The 26664-nt window shown below is 43.0% G+C and overlaps 1 protein-coding gene across 2 annotated transcripts in view; it reads right to left on the minus strand.

The window, feature by feature from the left end:
* Window positions 1-1885: 1885 nt before the first annotated feature.
* LOC120977448 (lateral signaling target protein 2 homolog) overlaps window positions 1886-26664 on the minus strand; it is a 53129-nt gene continuing 28350 nt past the window's right edge. The window contains exons 6-14 of one of the 2 annotated variants that reach the window (XR_005773901.1): window positions 18100-18189; window positions 10993-11094; window positions 8882-9268; window positions 7839-7918; window positions 7660-7761; window positions 4152-4229; window positions 3516-3619; window positions 3230-3435; window positions 1886-2203 (exon numbers count right to left, since the gene is read on the minus strand). Coding sequence is in view for 1 of the 2 variants with exons in the window: in XM_040405415.1 (XP_040261349.1) it covers window positions 3292-3435; window positions 3516-3619; window positions 4137-4229; window positions 7660-7761; window positions 7839-7918; window positions 8882-9268; window positions 10993-11094; window positions 18100-18189 (1102 nt within the window). In the remaining variant the exon portion in view is untranslated. Of the gene's footprint in view, window positions 2204-3164; window positions 3436-3515; window positions 3620-4136; window positions 4230-7659; window positions 7762-7838; window positions 7919-8881; window positions 9269-10992; window positions 11095-18099; window positions 18190-26664 lie in introns of those variants that run through there. The other variant, XM_040405415.1, reaches the window with a different exon arrangement.

The following is a 26664-nucleotide window of genomic DNA, read 5'->3' on the forward strand; positions in this document are numbered from 1 at the left end:
GTCACCTGACTGTGTGCATCAGTTCACAGTGCGCACACTTCGTCCTGACGCTGTACGCAGTCAGGACAGTGAAGCACTTGTGGCGCTTCGCTCCCAACTCCCGGCACCTAATTCATACTAGTGAGCGCTTCCATAATGGAAGCGATCACTAGTATTCGCTTCATAAGACGCATAGCCATTTTTTTGAAAAAAGCGAAAAATACGGTATATAACGCTACTGTATTCCACAGCACTTTACAGACATTAGCATCAAGCTCTCCCCAATGTAGCTCACAATCTAAGTTCCCTATCAAAATGTCTTTAGAGTGCACCAGTGCATACCTGTTCCTTATTGTATTAGAAGGATGTGTACATATCAAAGTATGCCATAACAGGCAATATGGCCAGTCAGCCCTGGGGGCCTTCAATGAACCCCGATCTGTCTGCCAATATATGGTAGGCCTCCCTCCTCTGCCTCAACCCTTGTATGCTGTGATTAGCATTGATTCCAGCATACAAGATTAACAGATTGCATCTTGATCTCGCCATTATAGAAGGGTGGCATAGGGTGTGTTATAGATGTCGTCCTGTTGTAAATCACACAAAACAGAATGAGAGCGTTCATATGATCAATGTCGAATATGCTGAATGTCCTGTTAGCAATTAAATAAACAGAAGACTGTATATTAATATAAAACATTTTATTGCCAACAGTTAAAGGGTGCGCCCTGCACACCCTTTGGTAGCTCACTTTGCTACAGCCCCTGAGAGAACAGTTTGGAGGAATTAAAAAAAAAAAAAAAAAAAAAAAAAAAAAAGGACAAACATTCAAAGTTATTTTGTTAAGAACTATATAAAAATGTAGTTGTAAAGATTCCAAATGTAAAACAATTGCTTGGGAATATTTTCTATAAGCTACCAAGACCCATTGCAGCATGTAGTCTACATAAGTATTATTATTAATGCTTTAAAAGGGTTTCCTGAGATTTTATTACTGATTACCTATCCTCTGGATACATGATCAGTATCTGATCGGTGGGGGTCCGACACTTAGGACCCCGCTGATCAGCTGTTTTGAGAAGTCATCGGCACTTCTGTGAGTGCTGCTCCTTGCTTACAAACACAGTGCTGTACATTGTATCGCAGCCCAACCCCATTCACTTCAATGGAGCTGTGCCGCCATGTGACCAATGAACGTGTCGTCACTGGCCTAGCAAAAGCTTATCAGTGTTGTCCCGGGTGTTGGACCCCACCAATCAGATACTGATTACCTATATCCAGAGGATAGGTCATCAGTATTAAAATCTTGGAAAACATCTTTAACTCTTGCTTATAATAATGTAAAACACTTAAATACAAAAAATCTCAATCCAGAGATTCACAGTATCGGCATAAAGTGCAAATTACTTTATCCCAATCCTGCAAAAAGGCTGCCACTATTAATAAGCAGAAACTGTGGATGACCCTTCTTCAGGTCTGATTCATTTTCCTAGTTAAAAAGAGGACCTTTCACCGATTATTACACTATGAACTAACTATACAGACATTTAGAGCGGCGCCCGGGGATCTCACTGCACTTACTATTATCCCTGGGCGCCGCTCCGTTCTCCTGCTATGCCCTCCGGTATCTCCGCTCACTAAGTTATAGTAGGTGGAGATTCCAGTCACTAAGTTATGGTAGGCAGAGTCGGCCCTTGTTCTGCTCTAGCGCTGGCCAATCGCAACGCAGAGCTCACAGCCTGGGAGCTTATTTTCTCCCAGGCTGTGAGCTCTGCAATGCGATTGGCCAGCGCTACAGAAGAACAAGGGCAGACTCCGCCTACCATAACTTAGGGAACGGAGATACCGGAGGGCATAGCAGGAGAACGGAGCGGCGCCCAGGGATAATAGTAAGTGCAGTGAGATCCCCGGGCACCGCTCTACATGTCTGTATAGTTAGTTCATAGTGTAATAATCGGTGAAAGGTCCATTTTAAGTGCTCAGGATGTAGCATAAATATAAGAGTAATCACCGATACTAGTAGAAGAGTATATACACTGAACACAATATACACATAAAATCATGTAAAGAAAAAGATTCACAATTCAAGAATATAAATTAGCTACCCCATTGAATTTTTAATGTACCCTGTAAATGGAGGCTCGCTGCTCATACTTCAATGTAAACACAAAGTACTGTCCAAAAATATTCATACATGAAAAGCCAGTCAGTATTCATACTGTTAGGCCCCTTTCACACGAGCGAGTATTCCGCGCGGATGCGATGCGGGAGGTGAACGCATTGCACCCGCACTGAATACTGACCCATTCATTTCTATGGGGCTGTGCACACGAGCAGTGATTTTCACACATCACTTTTGCGTTGCGTGAAAATCACAGCATGCTCCTCTTTGTGCGTTTTTCACGTAACGCAGGCCCCATAGAAATGAATGGGGTTGCGTGAAAATCGCAAGCATCCGCAAGCAAGTGCGGATGCGGTGCGATTTTCACGCACGGTTGCTAGGAGACGATCGGGATGGAGACCCGAACCTTATTATTTTCCCTTATAACATGGTTATAAGGGAAAATAATAGCATTCTGAATACAGAATGCTAAGTAAAACAGGGCTGGAGGGGGTTAAAAAAAATAAAAAATCATTTAACTCACCTTTATCCACTTGCTCGCGATGCCCGGCATCTCCGTCTGACTCTCTTACTGTATAGGACCTGTGGAGAGCATTAACTATAGTTTAAGGACCTGGGATGACGTCACTCCGGTCATCACATGGTACGTCACATGATCTTTTACCATGGTGATTCACCATGGTAAAAGATCATGTGACGTACCATGTGATGACCAGAGTGACGTCATCCCAGGTCCTTAAACTATAGTTAATGCTCTCCACAGGTCCTATACAGTAAAAGAGTCAGACGGAGATGCCGGGCATCGCGAGCAAGTGGATTAAGGTGAGTTAAATGATTTTTTATTTTTTTTAACCCCCTCCAGCCCTGTTTTACTTAGCATTCTGTATTCAGAATGCTATTATTTTCCCTTATAACCATGTTATAAGGGAAAATAATACTATTTACAGAACACCGATCCCAAGCCCGAACTTCTGTGAAGAAGTTCGGGTTTGGGTACCAAACACGCGCGATTTTTCTCGCGCGAGTGCAAAACGCATTACAATGTTTTGCACTCGCGCGGAAAAATCGCGGGTGTTCCCGCAACGCACCCGCAAATTTTTCCGCAACGCCCGTGTGAAAGAGGCCTTACAAAAGGGGGAATGAAATGTGCTTCCAAACCACTTTTCTTCAGTTGCTATAGAAGTATCCCACTAGGTGGTGATCTCAATCTTCTTTTTCTGTCGATTCTGAGAACTGCAGTGCACATGGTAACAATGAGAACATACTCGAACAGGCTGAGTATTATGAACATGAGGAAGAGACGTTGTATAACCCGAGCAGCGGGAGCAGAAAATCTAAAGGGGAGAAAAAAAAATGCACATGCTGTACGTCAAGCAGTTATTCCAATCAATTATATATGAAGACTAATCACTACCTTTCCACAACTTCGACAGTGATGCCGCCTCCGTAATAGTGTGAAGGGAGCATAGCAACTCATGCATTGGGTGCTCGCACTGTCTGGAACCCATTCTGGAGGTTCTAGGCAACAGAAAGAACAGCAATATAAGCACCATCTACTTATTAACACAAAGCTCAGTGAAATTATAAAATGGTAATGTACAACACAGCATATAATATTTCACCTTAGTTAGACTGTGTAAGCAGCAACAAGCATCTTATTAAAAGGTGTTCTCGGAGACTGGGAGGTGAAGAAGCCGGGTATGTTATAAAAGACAAAAAATAAAAACTCACCTGTTCAGGTCATCACTGAGCCCTCTGATTGGCTGTTAGCAGTGACATGCATGTCACACTCCTGGTCCAGCAGGCACCAGAAACAGAAGTTTGGCGCTGGACGGAGAACACTCTGAATAGGCAAGTCACTTTTGTTTGTAACATTTACACCATGCCCACCCAAATGACCATTGGTGCCCGGTCTCAGAGAACCCCTTTCATTGAACTAAAATATTAGACAGGCAATCACTAGACACAAAAGCAATCTAACTTTGGAGACAATAAAAGTTCCTTAGATCAATACTGATTGCCCCAACCCTCTTACCAGACAACAAGTTACCAATGGTTGCTTCTCCAACCTCCCGTTCCCTTTGGCAAGCAGAACAATCGGGTAAATGAAAGGCATTTTCAGACGATCCTGTGATAAACATAGAATTCCATGTGGAAAATAAGTTAAAATTAATCAACTCAGACTACAAATTATCTCTACATTAGTCTCCTCTGAGTTAAACGAGAGAAGGGGGTCGTTTGGGGATGCTATTAGACTGTGGCCCCTTGCAAATCTGCTAAACCATATTTAGGCTTGTTTCACATTTGTTGTAGCAAATTTTGTCTGGCAGATTCTCGGCATGTTTTCCGGGTTGCAGCCGGATGACAGATGACAAAAAGCATGGATACTTCCAGCCTCTAGTTGGATTCTCCAGTGTTGGAAGGCCCTTTTCATAAAAAAAAAAAACAAAAAAAAAACAAAAAAAAACACAACAACTGTCACCAGCTCTCCGTTTCCAGGAACATGCTCCCTTCTCTGCCCCTTCAGAGGGGGCAATTTATTTGTCAACATGTTCATTTACATACCATGTAAAATTTCGAGTCCAGTAGAGAAATTGGGCCGCTGATTACAGGCCAGCTTTTTTTTGTTTTTTCTTTAACGGCAGCACATATGTCTGAACTCCTTTAGGGTGCTTTCACATGCAACAGATTTTGCAGCAGAAAATTTTGCAACTGAAAATCAGTTCCATTCATTTGAAGGGTGCAGCAAGCACATGGATTTCTGAAAAGACCCATTAAGGCCTCATGCACACGACCGTTGTTTTGGTCCGCATCCGAGCCACAATTTTTTGCGGCTTGGGTGTGGACCCATTCACTTCAATTGAGCTGCAAAAGATGCGGACAGCACTCCGTGTGCCGTCCGCATCCGCTGCTCCGTTCCGTGGCCCCGCCCAAAAAATATAGCATGTCTTATTCTTGTCCGTTTTGCGGACAAGAATAGGCATTTCTACAATGGGCCGCCCGTTCCGTAAATTGCGGAAGGCACACAGGTTGCTTCAGTTTATTTGCGGATCTGCGGTTTGCGGACCGCAGAAAACTGAACGCTCGTGTGCATGAGGCCTAAGTTGAATGGAACTGATTTTCAATAACTGAATTTTCTGCCACCAAATCTGCCGCGTGTGAAGGCACACAAAGCATTTTCAAAATTAAAGGAGAGTAAAGTGGTAATTATATTGTAGATTACTGCTGTGCCTACTGTAGATATTGATAGTAGATATGATATAGTCGTACAATACTATAACAAAAGAAAGTTTTTAACCATCTATTCAGCATGACAGATGTGTACAAAATGTTTACAAATGAAGTTGAGAACTGTGGACAAATAAATTTAAAAAAAAAACTGTTTAAAGGGGTTATCCCATGACTAATGTAAAAAATTTAAATCCCACATCATATAGTACATGACAATCTCTTTCTAACAAAGCTAGAACCAGCCCTGTACCTCACATGGATCCAGAGATCTCCCCATCATTGCTCTGCTACATTTATTTCAAGCTGGCAGCTAAAGGGGAGTGTCTTTTCTGCTGCAGCTCAAGGGGAGTGTCTTTTCTGCTGCAGCTCAGGGGAGTGTCCATGCTATCTCTATCACAGCTCAGGAGGCAGTTAAAGGATGAACTGAGCATGTGCGGCCTTCTCAGAGAGCAGGACAAAGAAATAAGGAAAAAAACAAACTGCAGGTGACACTATACAGATAGATTTTATTCAATAATTCAGTGGCTAGTCTATTCAAAATGTTTAATTATCTGCAATTACAAAAGTATTCAGATGCAGGTGCTGGTTTGAAAACTGTAGAATATTTTTCATGGGACAACCCCTTCAAGGCTACTTTTGAAAGTCAATGGGGGACGGATCAGTTTTCTATTGTGTCAGAGAAAATGGATCCGTCCCCATTGACTTGCATTGTGGGTCATGACGGATTAGTCTGGCTCCGCATCCCAGGACGAAAAGCAAACCGCAGCATGCTGCGGTTTGCTCTCCGGTATGAGAACGGAACAGAATGCATTTTGAAGCATTCCGTTCTGTTCAGTTACGTTTTGTCCCCATTGACAATGGGGACAAAACGGAAGCGTTTTTTCCTGGTATTGAGACCCCATCACAGATCTCAATACCGGAAAATATTAACGCTAGTGTGAAAGTAGCCTTAAAGAAATACTTTCTTGCTTGCCCATAACAACCAATAATAGCACAGCTTTCAGTTATTCTGTTGTTGAAAATTGCAAGATCAGTTTACATAAATATGCCCCTGTGTTTTTTTATTTTTTTATTTAGTGGTTAATCCCTATTTTGCACTATTAGTAAAATAAGTGAGGGTCCACACTATAAGGTTCAAATTGCACCTCATTCATAGTAACACAATGCCTAAAATATTTGACCACACCCACTGCAAAAAAATAAAAATAAGTAACCTATTCGACAAAGAAAGTCCTAACTAGAAAAACCCGTCCATTGTTACCATACGTAAAAAAAGGGCACTTTGGGAATCTGGGCTAACTATACAGGGAATGTACAAAGGTCCCAAGTCTGCCAAGTTTGGGTACCAGATAGTGTTCCCGATAGGAGGAACATTTTTAGCACACATTTGGGGGGTAGGTCTCTTGAGAAGCTTACGAGAAACAAAACAAATAAATAAATAAAAATATTGCACAAGTGACAGTCCTGGATCAGGCAGTGGCCGTGGTGGTAGTGGGTATACCTTCACATTGCTAACTTGTATACACTAATCCAGCCAAGGAGACAATATGGACAATCACAATACATTAGTAAGGCTACTTTCACACTAGTGTGATCCGGCGGGCAGTTCCGTCGTCGAAACTGCCCGCCGGATCCGCCGATCTGCCGCTGACTGAAAGCATTTGTGAGACAGAGCAGTCTTGTACATTTTTTCACATTTTTACCGGTCTGTGCATGCGCAGGCCGGAAGGACGGATGCGGCATTCCGGTATTCTGAATGCCGGACCCGGTGCCAATACATTCCTATGGGAAAAAATGCCGGATCCGGCATTCAGGCAAGTCTTCAGTTTTTTTCACCGGAGAGAAAACCGTAGCATGCTGCGGTTTTCTCTTTTGCCTGATCAGTCAAAACGACTGAACTGAAGACATCCTGATGCAAACTGAACGGATTACTCTCCATTCAGAATGCATGGGGATTAAACTGATCAGTTCTTTTCCGGTATAGAGCCCCTGTGACGGAACTCTATGCCAGAAAAGAAAAACGCAAGTGTGAAAGTACCCTAAGTGGCTTCTATTAACTTTATCTACATGGTACATGTCACTTTCTGAAGTGACAACCCCTTTAACTCTCACAGGAACAAATGGTCAGGCCTGTTGAGATACATCATACTCTATTCTTTCCCCCCCCCCAAAAAAAATAAAAGATAAAAATGTACCGTAATCAGCCCCCCATCTATACAAGACCAGAAGACTTATCTAATGTGCATGGGCAGCTTTAGTCGAGAATAAACACATTAAATATATCCTCCTAGGACTGCGGATATGTATACTATAGTCATGTGCCTTACTCTGCGTATCCACTTGCTGCCTGGAGCTCGTCGTCTCAAACACAGTTTTCAGAATAACACGCAAGTCACTTGCAAAGTTAGTCTGCAGTTGGTCAGCAACACCTGCAATACAGAACACTAGAATGAAGGGAGATCCAAGACTGCAAATTGGTATGATTGAGTGTCAGGGGCAGACTCACCAGCAATGCATACAAAGAGACGATGCAGCATATCACTGTCACTGCGGTACCGGGAACGCACGTCACTGAGCTTGGATCCCCTATATCAATATAAATACATTATAATTTCACTGCCAGAGTAGATTTAGCTTTTGTACTCTCCCTCAATTTCATCATAATCTCTGGATTTTCTGCTGTACCATTATATATTATAATTTTGTTTGCATAAAAATAATAATTAATAATTTGATTACAGAAATGGTTTCTTTATAAAAAAAAAAGCTACAAAAATAATGTATGCACAGACTTAAATTGCCATAGTTTCTATATGCCAAGTGCAAGCAGGGATGCCATGGATGCAGTGGTCAAGTGATACATCAGATGACTGCCACGTCCATTATTACTGCCGCAGTTTCCATCTGCCACACCACCCATGTTATAGATCATAAAAGGACAAAAAAAAAAATACTTTAATTTGACATGTCAATTAATACAATGGCCAACCCCTTTAAGACAGGGAGAGCTGGGAGGGGCAGTTTTTTAGTTACTGGCTGCCATGTAGGGGAGCCCTAAAAGAATTAACATGGATGACAGTTGAGGTACATCCCATCAGTCCTTCAGACAGGAAAATACTAGTAATGTAAATGCCATTTCCCCAAAGCTCATCATATCCCCTTCTATCATATAATGTGCTGTCCTATCAGAGTACATTTACTTTTATTAAATATTAGTTTACATTTTCCACTGTGCTTCAGAATATACAAAATAAATAGCTGATTTTTATTGATTTGATATCATTTTAGCTTTCATGTGATATCATGTAAGCACAAGGAACAACTGTTGTGTAAAATATTACTGAGAAACACAAGCAGTGACGGATGGCACCCAATTCCCGGCCACACTGGCTACTGTAGTCTGCATGCACAAGCAATAGTCATACAGCCATGCAGAAGTCTTAGCAAGTTTTGCCACTGGTCCACGATAACATTAGTGCCAAAAGATAACATCACATCAGGAAAGCCTTTACCCAAAGCCCAAAAATGGTTGTTCATATATCCAGTTACCTAACAGAACATCGGACATGCACATTGCGGAGAATTTCTGCAGGTCTTCTTGCACCATTCTGTGGTTTCACATCTTGGCTTCTCTTGTATTCGGAGTCTACTGCCACAGTACCTTGCTGAGCACATGGATAGTACGTGCCAGATACTGTATTATTACATGCCACAATGTTACCATGTGAAAAGTTTGGCCAAGATGTATTTTGGAAAGTCTGTTCATTGGCAGATGGGAGCTTGGAATTCACAGATTGGCCACCGTAGTCTAAAGAACCTGAATCAGTTGATGTTGGCATACAGGCTGGCAGGGGCGTGGAAGGATCTTCAGAGGATGAGCTCAATGCTCTTTCAAGGGAAAATAGTTCTTTCTCAGTCAATATGCAGAGTATTTCCCTAATAGAAAACAGTTACTCATGAGTTCTTTGTATGATGTTACCATATACATCTACATAGAGAGAGGTTACAATGTCAGATTGCTGGGAAACTTTCTGTTGGGGTTCTATAAATTTACATCACAAACCCCTATGTACAGAGTATCAGACAAAAATCTCCAACACAGCAATGGTTAAAGGGGTTGCCCAGCTTCAGTAGTAAGCCAGACAATTCTGGGGATCGAACTGTAATAAAGTATAGATGATTACCTGACAGATCCTGCACTGCCACTCTGGTTCTCCTGGTATGGCTTTGTTTTCCTGGCTGCAGCGGTGACATCACGTAGACAACACATGATCAATGCAGCCAATCACTGGCCCCTTCAGTGAGCTGCTGAAGCCAGCGATTGGCCACCGTAATCATGTGTTCTCTACAGGTCACCGCTGCAGCAAGGAAAACAAAGCCATACCAGAACCAGAGTGGCAGCGCAGGATCTGTCAGGTATTAATCAGCTCTACTTTATTACATGTCGATCCTCTGAATTGACCCATTTCCTCTTGAAAACAGACAACCCCTTTAAGAATATTTTTTTTTTTTTATAATTAACTTTTGCTTTCAAACCAGAATCCTTCATTAAATAATGACTGAAAATCTGTTTTATATTTATTAATGGGGCCACTTCTGCAACGTCTTCCTGAATTTCAGAAAACGTTGTGGTGAATGGGTCAAAGAAGTTTCTGCAATTTACTCTTAGGGGATCAATTATCCAGAAATATGCCTATATTAGGCTTATTTCTGGCGCAGATTGCAGCACAATAGTTAGTTGCGTCGCAATCAGGTCTAAAATTGGGGGGCGTGGCGTAGGTGGGGAAGAGGACAAGCTGGCATAGAAAATGGGCTAAATGTAAGCCAGCAAGGAACGGTCTTACATTTAGACAGGTGCTGGATGCCCCGAAGTTATGTAGAGGCCTGTGCCTCTCCATAACTTTGGTGGATTCACCGCCAGATATAGAGGGGTTATTAAGACCAGCGTCTAAAACGCCAGTCTCGATAAATGACCCCCTTAGTTTTTATTATGAGCTTTATGCGGTGGTCTCGTCAGTTAAAAAGTGGTTGTAATGCCTTTTCAATTGAAATTGAGTACATTTACTAATCTGCTTCCTGTAGCTGAGGTGCCTACATATCCCGCTATACGGTTCAATTTCAACACAGAAAATAGAATCCCCTACCCCTCTCAGCTTCAGCATGTGATGCTAGTGTCAGACTTGAAAGGGACTGTCTGGCTCAGTGCAACAGCAAAGCCAATCCCCTTCTCTGTTTCTGCACCAGCTATAAGTGAAGAAGTGTGATTGGTTTCACTATTGCAGTGAGCCACATAGCCAGCTTCCTTCAAATGGGGCAAGAAGCGGGTGGGCTCTCCGTTTTCTGTGTCAACCAAACCAGAGGTGCAGCAGGATTGGCACATCTGGTACACATAGTATATTACTAAGTGCACTTAATTTTAATGGCATTAAAAACCACTATCTGGAGGCATGCTGCATAACTGAATTCAATGTATGCTGTAAGTGACCATGTTCCTTGTGATGGCTGCTAAAAGCTGACATGCAGTTCTCTTAGCTTAGTGGAGCAGGCAGAAGCCTGCTCCGCTAATACCGGACATTGTACATGGGTACAGTGTGCCCATGTGCTATGCCAGGAGTTAGTAATCCTCCAGGGAGCACGGGCAGGAGCAGCAGTCCAGTCACCTTATTTTCTTCAGGAGGCCATAGAATGGACTGAACAGTTCACACATCTTCTCTGGTGGTCTCTCCAAGTTTAATGGTCCATCGGGAAATATTAGAAGACCACTGTAAGAAATCATCACATTAGAGACCTACATATATAGGTTATTTAAAAAGAAATGCATACAAAAAAAAAGTCTCAATTTGGAACGTACAGTGTTATCCAGAAGTCACACTACATTTTTTCCAGAAAAGTAAAAATATTTCTATTTTTGAGAAGTATTTTTAGCCGAGGAGGAGTATGAACGTTGCAGCACTTCACACATAGAATATGTAGGCCTACATAATGTTAAGAGATTGCTATTCATGCAGGGATGCCATTGGTATCTACTCTAACTGTATTCCATGCATAACTAGCAAAAGTAGACAATTTTTCCGATATCCTATACTAACGGTACTTTCACACTTGATTCAAAGTTTTACGGCATTGAGTTCCGTCCTAGGGACTCAATACCGGAAAAAACTGATCAGTTTTATCCAAATGCATTCTGAATGGAAAGCAATCCATTCATGATGTCTTCAGTTCAGTTCTTTTACGGTATTTGGACGGAGAAAAAACCACAGCATGCTGCATTTTTCTCTCTGGCCAAAAATCCTGAACACTTGCCAGAATGCATTGGAATGTATTAAAATTGCCGCATTGATGGATCCGGTCTGCGCAGACCTTTAACCCCTTAGGGACGCATGACGTACTAGTACGGCATGTTTCCCGAGTCCTTAAGGACCCATGACGTACCGGTACTCGGAACAGGAAATCGGAACAGGATGCCGGCTGAAATCATTCAGCCGGCATCCTGTCAACGCCAGGGGGTGTCATGTGACCCCCCTGTATCGGCGATCGCAGAAAACCGCAGGTCAATTCAGACCTGCGGTTTGCTGCGTATCCAGTCCATTCGGGTCTCCGATGACACTTGCCCCGATCATCCGGGCCTCTGCGTTATCGATTGCTTCAGGGAGTATCACACTTCCATGGAGTACAAAATTTTTTATAATCCCCAACAGTCCCCTAGAGAACATAAACTATGGCTCTCAGAGTTTACACACCACCAATCGCAGTACGAAGATTTGGAGAGGCGGTGCTGGCCATGGTGCTGATGCCTGCTGTCCAGGGTGCTGATTGGTGCAGGGGAGAGAGGCACGAGATTCAAACTTCCTGCGCTCTTCTCTCCCCTCCTCTTCCTGTTCTGCACCAGCACTCTGCAGCACCGTCCTCACCACGCTCCTGAGATACCCCAATCGGCACCCATCACCCTCCAGGTAGGTTAGGGTCAGTGAGGGAGAGGCACCGTTAGGCAGGGATAGAAGGGAAAAGTTAGTTAGGAAAAAAAAAACAAAAAAAAAAACACCTTATCTAAACTTATTGGTTTTTTGCTTTGAGACAATTGATAACGCAGAGGCCCGGATGATCGGGGCAGGGGGGCTGCCACTTGCACCCCCCCCCCCCCCCCAGCCCTCAAGCCCGATTGTATCGTCAACTACAATCGGTATATGGGAAGAGTTGATCTCTCTGATCAAGTCCTTAAGCCAATACCATGCGCAAAACCCGGGCATGGTACAAAAAAGTTGTGGTCTACTTGGTACAGGTTGCCTTGTACAACTCTCTTGTACTATCCCGAAGAGCTGGCAGCACAGGGACATTCCTCCAATTCTATGAGGCAGTCCTCAAAGACCTGATTTTTTCAGACCGGGAAAGAGCAGGCCAGAGTACCTCGGGAATTGGAGGCACCCAGATCGTCCCTGGCCAACATTTTCCAGATGTGGTGCCCTATACTGGAAAGAAGGGACAAACCCAAAAAAGATGCAGAGTGTGTCACAAGAGGGGGATACGGAAGGACACCACCACTCAATGTGACACTTGCCCCGATCATCCGGGCCTCTGCGTTATCGATTGCTTCAGGGAGTATCACACTTCCATGGAGTACAAAATTTTTTATAATCCCCAACAGTCCCCTAGAGAACAAACTATGGCTCTCAGACTTTGGAGACACTGAAACAAAAAAAATTTTTCCCCACAAATATTAGTTTTAAGTGCAGGCATCCTCAAACTGCGGCCCTCCAGATGTTGTAAAACTATAACTCCCAGCATGCCCAGACAACCTACAGCCATCAGCAGGGCATGGTGGGAATTGTAGTTTTAAAACATCTGGAGGGCCGCAGTTTGAGGATGCCTGCTTAGTGTCTCCAAAGTGAGAGCCATACATATTGGGCATCGCCGCGTGCGTAAAAATCTTCTCTATAAAAGTAACATTTAACCCAACCCCCAGCGTTAAAATAAATAAATAATAAAAGTGTTAAAAAAAAGCCATTTTTTGTCACCTAACATCACAAAAAGTGTAATAGCGAGCAATCAAAATGTCATATGCACCCCCAATTAGCGCCAATAAAACCGCCATCTCATCCCGCAAAAAATTAGCCCCTACATTAGTCGCCCAACTAAAAAAAAAAAACTAAAAAAAAACTGTAGCTCCCAGGCTATGGAGATACAAAAATAATTGTTTTGGGTTCCTAAAATGATATTGTGTAAAATCTAAATAAATTTTTAAATGTACACAGTATCGCCGCGTCCGTAAGAATCTGCCCTATAAAAAATAACATTTAACCAAACCCCTCGGATGAACAGCGTTAAAAATATAAAATAAAAACGGTGCCAAAATTTCCATTTGAATCCTTTTTTTCCGGTAATAAAGCAAGGGTTAACAGCCAAACAAAACTAAATATTTATTGCCCTGATTCTGTAGTTTGCAGAAACACCCCATATGTGGTCGTAAATGGCTATATAGCCACACGGCAGGGCATAGAACGAAGGGAACGCCATATGGTTTCTGGAAGGCAGATTTTGATGGACTGTTTTTTTTTTTTTTACACCATGTCCCATTAGAAGCCCCCCCCTGATGTAGCCTAGACTAGAAACTCCAAAAAAAGTGACCCCATCTAAGAAACTACACCCCTCAAGGTATTCAAAAGTTACTTTACAAACTTTGTTAACCCTTTAGGTTTTTTGTTACCTTGCCTCAAAAAAGTGTAATATAGAGCAACCAAAAATCATATTTACCCCTAAAATAGTCCCAAAACAACAACCACCTTATCCCGTAGTTTCCTAGATGGGGTCACTTTTATGGAGTTTCTACTCTAGGGGTGCATCAGGGGGCTTGAAAGGGTACATGGTGTAAATAAACCAGTCCAGCAAAATCTGCCTTCCAAAAACCATATGGCGTTCCCCTTCTTCTATGTCCTGCCGTTTAGCCAAATAGTAGTTTAGGACCACATATGGGGTGTTTCTGCAAACTACAGAATCAGGGCAACCCATATTGAGTTTTGCTTGGCTGTTAACCCATTTTTTCCAGTAATAAAGTAAGTGTTAAAATGGAAAATTTTCCAAAATATAGAAATTCCAAAATTGTTTCTCCATCTACCATTAACTCTTGTGGAACACCTAAAGGGTTAACAAAGTTTGTAAACCCAGTTTTGAATACCTTGAGGGGTGTACTTTCTTAGATGGAGTCAATTTTTTGAAATTTCTATTCTAGGGGTGCAACGGGGAACTTGAAATGGGACATGGTATAAACAAAACCAGTCCTGCAAAATCTGCCTTACAAAACCCATATGGCGTTCCCCTCTTTCTATGCCCTCTCGTTTGGCCGAACAGTAGTTTAGGACCACATATGGGGTGTTTTTGCAAACTACAGAATCAGGGCAACCCATATAGAGTTGTGTTTGGCAGTTAATTTTTTTTTTCCAGGAAAAAAAATCAAGGGTTATTATATTGGGGGGGGAACAAAAAAAAAAAAAAAAAAAAAAAAAAAAAAAAAAAAGAAGAAAAGAAATTCTTAAATTATATGTCGATTTGCCATGGAAGACCTAAAGGGTTAACAAAATTTGTAAAAACAGTTTTGAATACCTTGAGGGGTGTAGTTTCTAGAATGGGGTCATTTTTGGATGGTTTCTATTACATAAGCCTCACAAAGTGACTTCAGACCTGAACTGGTCCATAAAAAGTGGGATTTGGAAAATTACTGAGAAATTTCAAAATTTGCTTCTAAACTTCTAAGCTATGTAACATCCCCAAAAAATAAAATATTCCCAAAATGATACAAACATGAAGTAGACATATGGGGAATGTATTTTTGGGGGTATTACTATGCATTACAGAAGTAGAGAAACAAACTTTGAAATTTGCTAATTTGTCCAAATTTTTGGTAAATGTGGTATTTTTTTTACGCAAAAAAATTAACTTTAAGTCAAAGCGTTTTAAAGTTATCAACACTTAGTGACACTGGTCAGATTTGCAAAAAATGGCCAAGTCCTTAAGGTGAAATAGGGCTGAGTCCTTAAGGGGTTAAAAACGTAAAAAATTTAAATAAATACCAGATCCATTTTTCCAGATGACACCGGAGAGACAGATCCGGTATTGCAATGCATTTGTGAGACTGATCCACATCCGTCTACAAATGGTTTCAGTTTGCATACAGATTGCCGAATCTGGCAGGCAGTTCCAGCCACACAAGTGTGAAAGTACCCTAAACATAAAAAGACAGTGCTTCCACCATAACCGAGCCATGCACAGTGCCGCAGAGCCATTTTTATCTGTTGATTTTCACTCACTCATACTTAGAGTGCATTCACATGACCGTATTTTTGGCTCCACATCCGTTCCGCAATTCTGCAGAACAGGTGCGGACCCATTAATTTCAGTGGGGCCGCAAAAGATGGGGACAGCACACAATGTGCTGTCCGCAACCGTAGATCCGTTCAGCGGCCCCGCAAAAAAGATAGAGCATGTCCTATCCTAGAATAGGCATTTCTATCATAGGGCCGGCTACATTCACACAGCCGGTATCAGTGTTTTGCTGATCCGCAATTTGCAGACTGCAAAACACATACGGTCATGTGAATGTAGCCTTAAGATAATCAAGTGTCCATCGGTTCTGACCATCACTTATTATTGAGAGAAAGCAGCGCAGAAATTATAGGCAGCTTTAGGAGTGGGTCAGTCTTTACAAACAGGCTGATGCGTGCATGTAATGTGCTATATTTATTAATTAGTCTGTCCTTGTGTCCCTGCTGCTCTATACACAGTGATGGTGCCAGTACCTGCTCCTGCACAGCCCCGGTCAATGTGGTGCTGCCTCCATACAGCTCACATCACTTCCCCTAGAAGCTTCTCCTGCCTATCTTGAGCCTGTGCCACCGCTTTCTCACTAACATGCTGGCTTGTACCAACCAGAACAGCCCCCACAAATGCCATCCTGCTGGCCGCCCCTATCTTTTACCACATTAAAGCGCTGCTTAACACTACAAGAGAGGGGCTGCCTACCTAGACGCACAGCTCACATCACTTCCCCTAGAAGCTTCTCCTGCCCGTGTTGAGCCTGTGCCACCGCTTTCTCACCAACATGCTGGCTTGTACCAACCAGAACAGCCCCCACAAATGCCATCCTGCTGGCCACCCCTATCTTTTACCACATTAAAGCGCTGCTTAACACTACAAGAGAGGGGCTGCCTACCTAGACGCGCAACTTCAATTAGTTCACATATACAAGCGTCCCCCTCCACAGTGGCATTAAACAGTTTTGTGGCCAATCAGCAGGCTTCCTCCATCATAACAAAGCCCTCTACTCACTGACTTGTGAGAGTATGGAGCATTTTTAATCGGATGCTTTGGGCACCAGCAAGTATTGCTTTGTGGCCCTCGCCGTTCACAGGGAAAGCTTGAGGCGTATTAGTACCCCTTAGACCAGTACAGGCATCTGACATTTGAAGAGGCGTTACTGCGACCTCTGGCGTTATCAAAAGTATCCTTCCCCTTCAAAGTTTCTTGTCCATTTGTCTGTGTAAAGCCTCATTCACACCTCAGTGTTTGGGTCAGTGATTGTGAGCCAAAACCAGGATTGGAGACTACACAGACATAAGGCATAAGGGAAAGATCTACACCTGGTCTGTGTTTAGACCCGCATCCGACGTGTGAATGAGGCTTAAAGGGGTTGTCCAGGTTCAGAGCTGAACCCAGACATACCTCCATTTTCACCTCGGCAGCCCCCCCGACATGAGCATCGCTGCAATTCATGCTCCGATGCTCTCCTTTGCCCTGCGCTAAATCGCGCAGGGCAAAGGCATTTTTTGGACATCCGGTGACGTACCAGGGCTCTCCATGGGGCTGCCAGGAACCCCGGTGATGTCACCGGCACTGATGGGTGGGATTTAGCGCTGCCCTAGCCTGTAAAACGGCTAGGGCAGGACTAAAGCCCGCCCATCAGAGCCGATGACGTAACCGAACACACTGCCAGGCGGAAGTTTCCGCCCGGCAGTGTGTTACTGGAAACAAAAGAAAGGAAGGAAGGAAGGAAGCGCGCGCATCGGAGCATGAGATGCTCAGATGCTAGCCTCAGGGGGGCTTCCTGGGTGAAAATAAGGGTATGTCCGGGTTCAGCTCTGAAAACGGACAACCCCTTTAAGACTAGCACTTGTTTGGTCAGATCCAGCATCCACAGCACAAAGTTTTTGCTTTTACGTCGACTAAAGTTTCACTCATCCCATTTTCACGTATGTAAAATCACAAGCACATCTTATACTTCCCTGAACTTATACTTTGAATATTATTTTTTATGCACCATTTAGAAATACAATACATTAGCAATCAATATATTAAAGAGGTTGTCTGAGATAATTAAAAATCTTAGACAAGCCACGGAATGCCATTCACTGTAGCAGTGATGTGCCGATATATACAGCAGGTGACCACTGCAACCACTGTCCTCAGTGGCTAAGCAAAGGTGCTGTGGTGAGTGCTGCAGCCTCTTCATTGTTTTGTAGGCTCAATGCCACACATTTTATAGTTAACTATAGCTTACTACATCCCATTGAAGTGAATGGGACAGAGCTACATGTGGAATCACACACAGACACCAACATGTATGGCACAATGCCTTGTAGTAAAGTGTACATAGTATTCAGTATATTGGGCAGACTAGATGGGCCAAATGGTTCTTATCTGCCGACACATTCTATGTTTCTAAGCTGCAGTGCCGATAATCGACCCAACAATTGCCCTGTGTAAGTTTGCCATAACTTCACCTGATAATTGCCAAGCGTGGTATGGAAATCATCAACTCTGGTTCACAATCATCAATCATTTCCTGTGTTAGGTGTCCTCTCTGTAGAGCTCTGTAAAGAAAAACAAAATGCTTTTTCCTGTGTAAATATATAGGCAGCAATGACCCTACAGGGTTACAAAAAAAATGCATGGGTCTCTAATCCAGCAGCGCTTCTATTCTCCTCAATGTATCAAATGAAGGCTGCTGCTGAAAAGTTCACTAGTGACAGATTTAATGCAGAAAAAGCTGATTGTTCTATATATCTGAAACAAGTTTATAAAATTCCCCACACGTGCTGCAGAGCAATCCCACTCAGATGCATGGACCAATTTTGCATTCACAACTTCTGACATCTGCTTGATAGAGGAGATCTTGCTCACATCTAATAGGCACCATCTACGAAGGAGATCTGAAGACTACTTCTATGTATGGTCCACCTCTCCGATTTTCAGAGCTGCTTAGCCTCTGGAGTTTCACAGTCCCATGCAACTTAGAGGACCATTCATGGGAATTTTCTAGTTTAATTAACCCTTTCTCAACCCCGGACCTGTTTTCACCTTCCTGCCCAGGCTATTTTTTGCAAATCTGACATGTGTCACTTTATGTGGTGATAACTTTAAAACGCTTTTACTTATCCAGGCCATTCTGAGATTGTTTTCTCTTCACATATTGTACTTCATGATATTTTTACCACTAAGTAAAAAAAAAAAAAAAAAAAAAAAAAAAAAAAAAAAACACACAAATTTTCCAGAAATTTGAAAATTTCCAAATTTCAATTTCTCTACTTTTATAATAGATAGTAATACCTTCAAAAATAGTAATTACTTTACATTCCCCATATGTCTACTTCATGTTTGGATCATTTCGAAAATGACATTTTATTTTTTGGGGACGTTAGAAGGCTTAGAAGTATGGAGGCAAATCTTAAAATTTTTCCGAAAATTTCCAAAACCCACTTTAAGGACCAGTTCAGGTCTGAAGTCACCAAGAAACCACCTAAAAATGACCCCATTTTAGAAACTATACCCCTCAAGGTATACAAAACAGATTTTACAAACTTTAACCCTTTAGGTGTTCCACAAGAATTGATGGAAAATGGAGATGAAATTTCAGAATTTCACTTTTTTGGCAGATTTTACATTTTAATCCATTTTTTCCAGTAGCAAAGCAAGGGTTAACAGCCAAATAAAACTCAATATTTATTACCCCGATTCTGCGGTTTACAGAAACACCCCACATGTGATCGTAAACTGCTGTACGGGCACGCGGCAGGGCGCAGAAAGAAAGGAACGCCATATGGTTTTTGGAAGGCAAATTTAGCTGAACTGGTTTTTAGATGCCATGTCCCATTTGAAGCCCCCCTGGTGCACCCCTACAGTAGAAACTCAAAAAAGTGACCACATTTTGGAAACTACAGGATAAGGTGCCAGTTTTATTGGTACTATTTTGGGGTACATATGATTTTTTTATTGCTCTATATTACGTTTTTTGTGAGGCAAGGTAACAAAAAAATGATGTTTTGGCACCGTTTTTATTTTTACAGCGTTTAACCGAGGGATTAGGTCATGTGACTTTTATAGAGCAGATCGTTACGCACGTGGCAATACCTAATATGTATACTTTTTTTTATTTTTTTCACTTTAGCACAATAATAGCAGTTTTGAAGCAAAAAATTATCATATTTTAGTGTCTCAGTCTGAGAGCCATAGCTTTTTTATTTTTTGACAGATTCTCTCAGGTAGGGTCTCATTTTTTGCGGGATGAGGCAACTGTTTTATTGATACCATTTTGGGGGCAGTCGCCTTTTTGATCGCTTGGTGTTGTACTTTTTGTGATGTAAGGTGACAAAAATGGCTTTTTTTTTTACACTTTTTATTTTTATTTTGTTATGGTGTTTATCGGACAGGGTGGATCATGTGATATATTTATAGAGCCGGTCCTTACGGATGCAGCAATACCTAATATGTGTGGGTTTTGTTTTTTTCAGTTTTTTTATTATAAAATAAGGGGAAAGGGGAATTTTTTTCTTTATTACTTTATAAATTTTATTTAACCACCTCAGCCCCCAGTGCTTAAACACCCTGAAAGACCAGGCCACTTTTTACACTTCTGACCTACACTACTTTCACCGTTTATTGCTCGGTCATGCAACTTACCACCCAAATGAATTTTACCTCCTTTTCTTCTCACTAATAGAGCTTTCATTTGGTGGTATTTCATTGCTGCTGACATTTTTACTTTTTTTGTTATTAATCGAAATTTAACGATTTTTTTGCAAAAAAATGACATTTTTCACTTTCAGTTGTAAAATTTTGCAAAAAAAACGAGATCCATATAGAAATTTTGCTCTAAATTTATAGTTCTACATGTCTTTGATAAAAAAAAAATGTTTGGGTAAAAAAAAAATGGTTTGGGTAAAAGTTATAGCGTTTACAAACTATGGTACAAAAATGTAAATTTCCGCTTTTTGAAGCAGCTCTGACTTTCTGAGCACCTGTCATGTTTCCTGAGGTTCTACAATGCCCAGACAGTACAAACACCCCACAAATGACCCCATTTCGGAAAGTACACACCCTAAGGTATTCGCTGATGGGCATAGTGAGTTCATAGAACTTTTTATTTTTTGTCACAAGTTAGCGGAAAATGATGATTTTTTTTTTTTCTTACAAAGTCTCATATTCCACTAACTTGTGACAAAAAATAAAACCTTCCATGAACTCACTATGCCCATCAGCGAATACCTTGGGGTCTCTTCTTTCCAAAATGGGGTCACTTGTGGGGTAGTTATACTGCCCTGGCATTCTAGGGGCCCAAATGTGTGGTAAGGAGTTTGAAATCAAATTCTGTAAAAAATGACCTGTGAAAACCGAAAGGTGCTCTTTGGAATATGGGCCCCTTTGCCCACCTAGGCTGCAAAAAAGTGTCACACATCTGGTATCTCCGTACTCAGGAAAAGGTGGGGAATGTGTTTTGGGGTGTCATTTTATATATACCCATGCTGGGTGAGAGAAATATCTTGGCAAAAGACAACTTTTCCCATTTTTTTTATACAAAGTTGTCATTTGACCAATATATTTATCTCACCCAGCATGGGTATATGTAAAAAGACACCCCAAAACACATTCCTCAACTTCTCCTGAGTACGGGGATACCAGATGTGTGACACTTTTTTGCAGCCTAGGTGGGCAAAGGGGCCCATATTCCAAAGAGCACCTTTCGGATTTCACAGGTCATTTTTTACAGAATTTGATTTCAAACTCCTTACCACACATTTGGGCCCCTAGAATGCCAGGGCAGTATAACCACCCCACAAGTGACCCCATTTTGGAAAGAAGACACCCCAAGGTATTCCATGAGGGGCATGGCGAGTTCCTAGAATTTTTTATTTTTTGTCACAAGTTAGTGGAAAATGATGATTTTTTTTTTTTTTCATACAAAGTCTCATATTCCACAAACTTGTGACAAAAAATAAAAACTTCCATGAACTCACTATGCCCATCAGCGAATACCTTGGGGTCTCTTCTTTCCAAAATGGGGTCACTTGTGGGGTAGTTATACTGCCCTGGCATTCTAGGGGCCCAAATGTGTGGTAAGGAGTTTGAAATCAAATTCTGTAAAAAATGACCTGTGAAATCCGAAAGGTGCTCTTTGGAATATGGGCCCCTTTGCCCACCTAGGCTGCAAAAAAGGGTCACACATCTGGTATCCCCATACTCAGGAGAAGTTGAGGAATGTGTTTTGGGGTGTCTTTTTACATATACCCATGCTGGGTGAGATAAATATCTTGGTCAAATGACAACTTTGTATAAAAAAAATGGGAAAAGTTGTCTTTTGCCAAGATATTTCTCTTGAAAAAAAAAAAAAAAAATCATCATTTTCCACTAACTTGTGACAAAAAATAAAAAATTCTAGGAACTTGCCATGCCCCTCACGGAATACCTTGGGGTGTCTTCTTTCCAAAATGGGGTCACTTGTGGGGTAGTTATACTGCCCTGGCATTTTCCAGGGGCCCTAATGTGTGGTAAGTAGGTAAATGACCTGTGAAATCCGAAAGGTGCTCTTTGGAATGTGGGCCCCTTTGCCCACCTAGGCTGCAAAAAAGTGTCACACATCTGGTATCTCCGTACTCAGGAGAAGGTGGGGAATGTGTTTTGGGGTGTCATTTTACATATACCCATGCTGGGTGAGAGAAATATCTTGGCAAAAGACAACTTTTCCCATTTTTTTTATACAAAGTTGGCATTTGACCAAGATATTTATCTCACCCAGCATGGGTATATGTAAAATGACACCCCAAAACATATTCCCCAACTTCTGCTGAATACGGAGATACCACGTGTGACACTTTTTTGCAGCCTAGGTGGGCAAAGGGGCCCAAATTCCTTTTAGGAGGGCATTTTTAGACATTTGGATACCAGACTTCTTCTCACGCTTTGGGGCCCCTAAAATGCCAGGGCAGTATAAATACCCCACATGTGACCCCATTTTGGAAAGAAGACACCCCAAGGTATTCAATGAGGGGCATGGCGAGTTCATTGAAAAAAAAAAATTTTGGCACAAGTTAGCGGAAATTGATTTTTTGGATTTTGTTCTCACAAAGTCTCCCTTTCCGCTAACTTGGGACAAAAATTTCAATCTTTCATGGACTCAATATGCCCCTCAGCGAATACCTTGGGGTGTCTTCTTTCCAAAATGGTGTTATTTGTGGGGTGTTTGTACTGCCCTGGCATTTGAGGGTCTCCGCAATCATTACATGTATGCCCAGCATTAGGAGTTTCTGCTATTCTCCTTATATTGAGCATACGGGTAATGAGATATTTTTTTTTCCGTTCAGCCTCTGGGCTGAAAGAAAAAAATGAACGGCACAGATTTCTTCATTCGCATCGATCAATGTGGATGAAAAAATCTCTGCCAAAAAAAGAAAAAGGAGGGGAAAGGCGTCTGCCAGGACATAGGAGCTCCGCCCAACATCCATACCCACTTCAGCTCGTATGCCCTGGCAAACCCGATTTCTCCATTCACACCAATCGATGTGGATGAATAAATCATTGCCGGGATTTTTTTTTTTTATATATACAAAGTGTTTGCCAAAGTATATGAACACCGCCACCTCCTCAGCTCATATGCCTCGGCAAACATATCTTTTACTGCAGAGGAGAAATCTCGTCTTGCAGCGCCGCATACAACGACTTGCGTGTAATCTGACAGCAGCGCAATGCTTCTGTCCGAATGCACATCAGTGCTGCAGCTGGTCGATCGGTTGGTCCACCTGGAAGGTAAAAAAAACAAAACAAAAAAGAAAAAACCAGGCCGCAAAGCAATAACTTTATTAACTTTAGAACAGAACATATTAACTTTTTTAAACTTTAACTTTTTTACTTACCGGTAATTTTTTTTTTGTTTAGTTTTTTTTACCTTTATAGAACAAACCTCTCCTTCCCCATGGGACAATGTGCAAAGCGCAAATCGCCCAAAGATGTGGCGAAGTACGTTATGCACTTTATCCCAGGTGAAAGGAGAGGTTTGCAGCAGCTGAGAGTAAAAGGGCCCTAATAGCCCTGTGTGCCTGTCCTGTGAGATGCAATCCCTATGCTAGGTGTACCTGTGTGTGGTACTTCCGGAAACACTCTCCATAGCATAGGGCAGGGTGGTCCGCACAGTCAGGACAGAAATAGCGGGTGTCACGCCTTATTCCACTCCTGCTACAGACACGACATCTTTTTCGGGGTGACGGTTGGGTTGAGGTACCAGGAACGACACTGGGGAAATGTCGCTCGTGTAGACGGCTAACTACACTGGGGGATGGGGCCACGGAACCTCCTGGGTAAAGGAGGTTCTCGATGATCTCTTCCTGGAATTTGAGGAAAGATCGTGTTCTCCCAGCCTTACTGTAGAGAACAAAACTATTGTAGAGCGCCAATTGAATTAAATATACAGACACCTTCTTATACCAGCGTCTGGTTCTGCGGGAAACTAAATACGGAGACAACATCTGGTCATTGAAGTCCACCCCTCCCATGAGCGCATTATAGTCGTGGACACAGAGGGGCTTTTCAATGACACGGGTTGCTCGCTCAATTTGGATTGTCGTGAATGGAGGAGAGCATGTAAACGTCACGCTTGTCTCTCCATTTCACCGCGAGCAGTTCTTCGTTACACAAGGCAGCCCTCTCCCCCCTTGCAAGACGGGTGGTTACAAGCCGTTGGGGGAAGCCCACGCGACTAGTTCGCGCGGTGCCACAGGCGCAAATCCGTTCAAGAAACAAATGCCTAAAGAGGGCCACACTTGTGTAAAAATTGTCCACATAAAGATGGTATCCCTTGCCGAATAAGGGTGACACCAAGTCCCAGACTGTCTTCCCACTGCTCCCCAGGTAGTCAGGGCAACCGACCGGCTCCAGGGTCTGATCTTTTCCCTCATAGATCCGAAATTTGTGGGTATAGCCTGTGGCCCTTTCACAGAGCTTATACAATTTGACCCCATACCGGGCACGCTTGCTTGGGATGTACTGTTTGAAGCCAAGGCGCCCGGTAAAATGTATTAGGGACTCGTCTACGCAGATGTTTTGCTCGGGGGCATACAAATCTGCAAATTTCTGGTTGAAATGGTCTATGACGGGCCGAATTTTGTGGAGCCGGTCAAAAGCTGGGTGGCCTCTGGGACGGGAGGTGGTGTTGTCGCTAAAATGCAGGAAACGGAGGATGGCCTCAAATCGTGCCCTGGACATAGCAGCAGAGAACATGGGCATGTGATGAATCGGGTGCGTTGACCAATATGACCGCAATTCATGCTTTTTTGTCAGGCCCATGTTGAGGAGAAGGCCCAAAAAAAATTTCATTTCGGAAACTTGGACTGGTTTCCACCGGAAAGGCTGGGCATAAAAGCTTCCCGGGTTGGCGGATATAAATTGTGTGGCATACTGGTTGGTCTCTGCCACGACTAAGTCCAAGAGCTCCGCAGTCAAGAACAGCTCAAAAAATCCCAGGGCCGAACCGATTTGAGCCGTCTCAACCCGAACTCCAGACTGGGCGGTGAAAGGGGGAACTACAGGTGCGGCTGAAGTTGGTGACTGCCAATCAGGGTTTGCCAGCACCTCAGGGATTCTAGGGGCTCTACGGGCCTGTCTGTGCGGTGGCTGCGACGGGGTAACTACTGCACGTGCCACCGTACCAGCTTCAACTGCCCTTCTGGTGCTCGCCACGTCACCATGTTGTACGGCAGTGCTGGTACTAGGTCCAGGAAGGGCTGCGCTGCTGGTGTATGCCTCACCACGTGATCCGGCAGCGACAGCCCCACTCTGCTGCTCTTGAAGCGGATCCTGCATAACCTGTGGTCTAGCGACACGGGGCCGGGTACGCCTGGTGCTGCCAGGGACCTACACCTCCTCGTCCGAACTTTGGGTCAGAGAGCCACTGCTTTCCACAGGTTCATATTCTGACCCGCTAGATTCATCAGATGAGGGTTCCCACTCCTCATCCGACTGGGTCAGAATCCTGTAGGCCTCTTCAGAAGAATACCCCCTGTTTGACATTTTGGACTACTAAATTTAGGGGTATTCCCTGAGACTACCCAAGAAAAAAAGCAAACCTGTCTTACAAAGGGGAGGCTAGCGAAGTACCGGAGGCCGCTGCGGTTGATAAAAAATATCAAAACTGATTTTTTTATCGCCGCAGTGCGTGTAAAATGAATGTGCAGTGATCAAAAAATATATATTTTTTGTCACTGCGGTGGGGCGGGCGTGGGTGAACGCACGTGTGGGCGACCGATCAGGCCTGATCGGGCAAACACTGCGTTTTGGGTGGAGGGCGAACTAAAGTGACACTAATACTATTATAGATCTGACCGTGATCAGTTTTGATCACTTACAGATACTATAAAAGTACAAATGCTGATTAGCGATACGCTATTCAGCGAATAAAAGTGACTGCGGTGCGGTGGGGTGGGCGCTAACTGACGCTAACTACCTAACCAAGGGGCCTAAACTATCCCTAAAACCTAACAGCCAATACTAGTGAAAAAAAAAGTGACAGTTTACACTGATTACTTTTTTTCCTTTCACTGGTGATTGACAGGGGCGATCAAAGGGGTGATCAAAGGGTTAATTGGGGTGCAGGGGGGTGATCAGGGGCTACAGTGAAGTGTTTGGTGTACTCACAGTGATGTCTGCTTCTCTGCTGGATCCAACCGACGAAAAGGACCAGCAGAGGAGCAGAGAAGCCATATAACAGATCATATTTACTAATATGATCTGTTATATGGCTTGTGATTGGATTTTTTAAAAATCGCCAGCCTGCCAGCCAATGATCATTGCTGGCAGGCTGGTGACGAACTTGTTCTTTAACTTTTGCCGGCCCGCGATGCGCATGCGCGGGCCGGCTTGGAGCGAAATCTCGCGTCTCGCGAGATGACGCGTATATGCGTGACTGTGCGCAGCGCTGCCACCTCCGGAACGCGAATCTGCGTACAGCGGTCCGGAGGTGGTTGAAAAAACTCCTTTTTTTTACTTTACTTTATTTAGGACAGTCACTTTTGGGGGTCTGATCC

This window comes from Bufo bufo, chromosome 1 (assembly GCF_905171765.1).
Source record: "Bufo bufo chromosome 1, aBufBuf1.1, whole genome shotgun sequence".
Classification (NCBI taxonomy): Eukaryota; Metazoa; Chordata; class Amphibia; order Anura; family Bufonidae; genus Bufo; species Bufo bufo.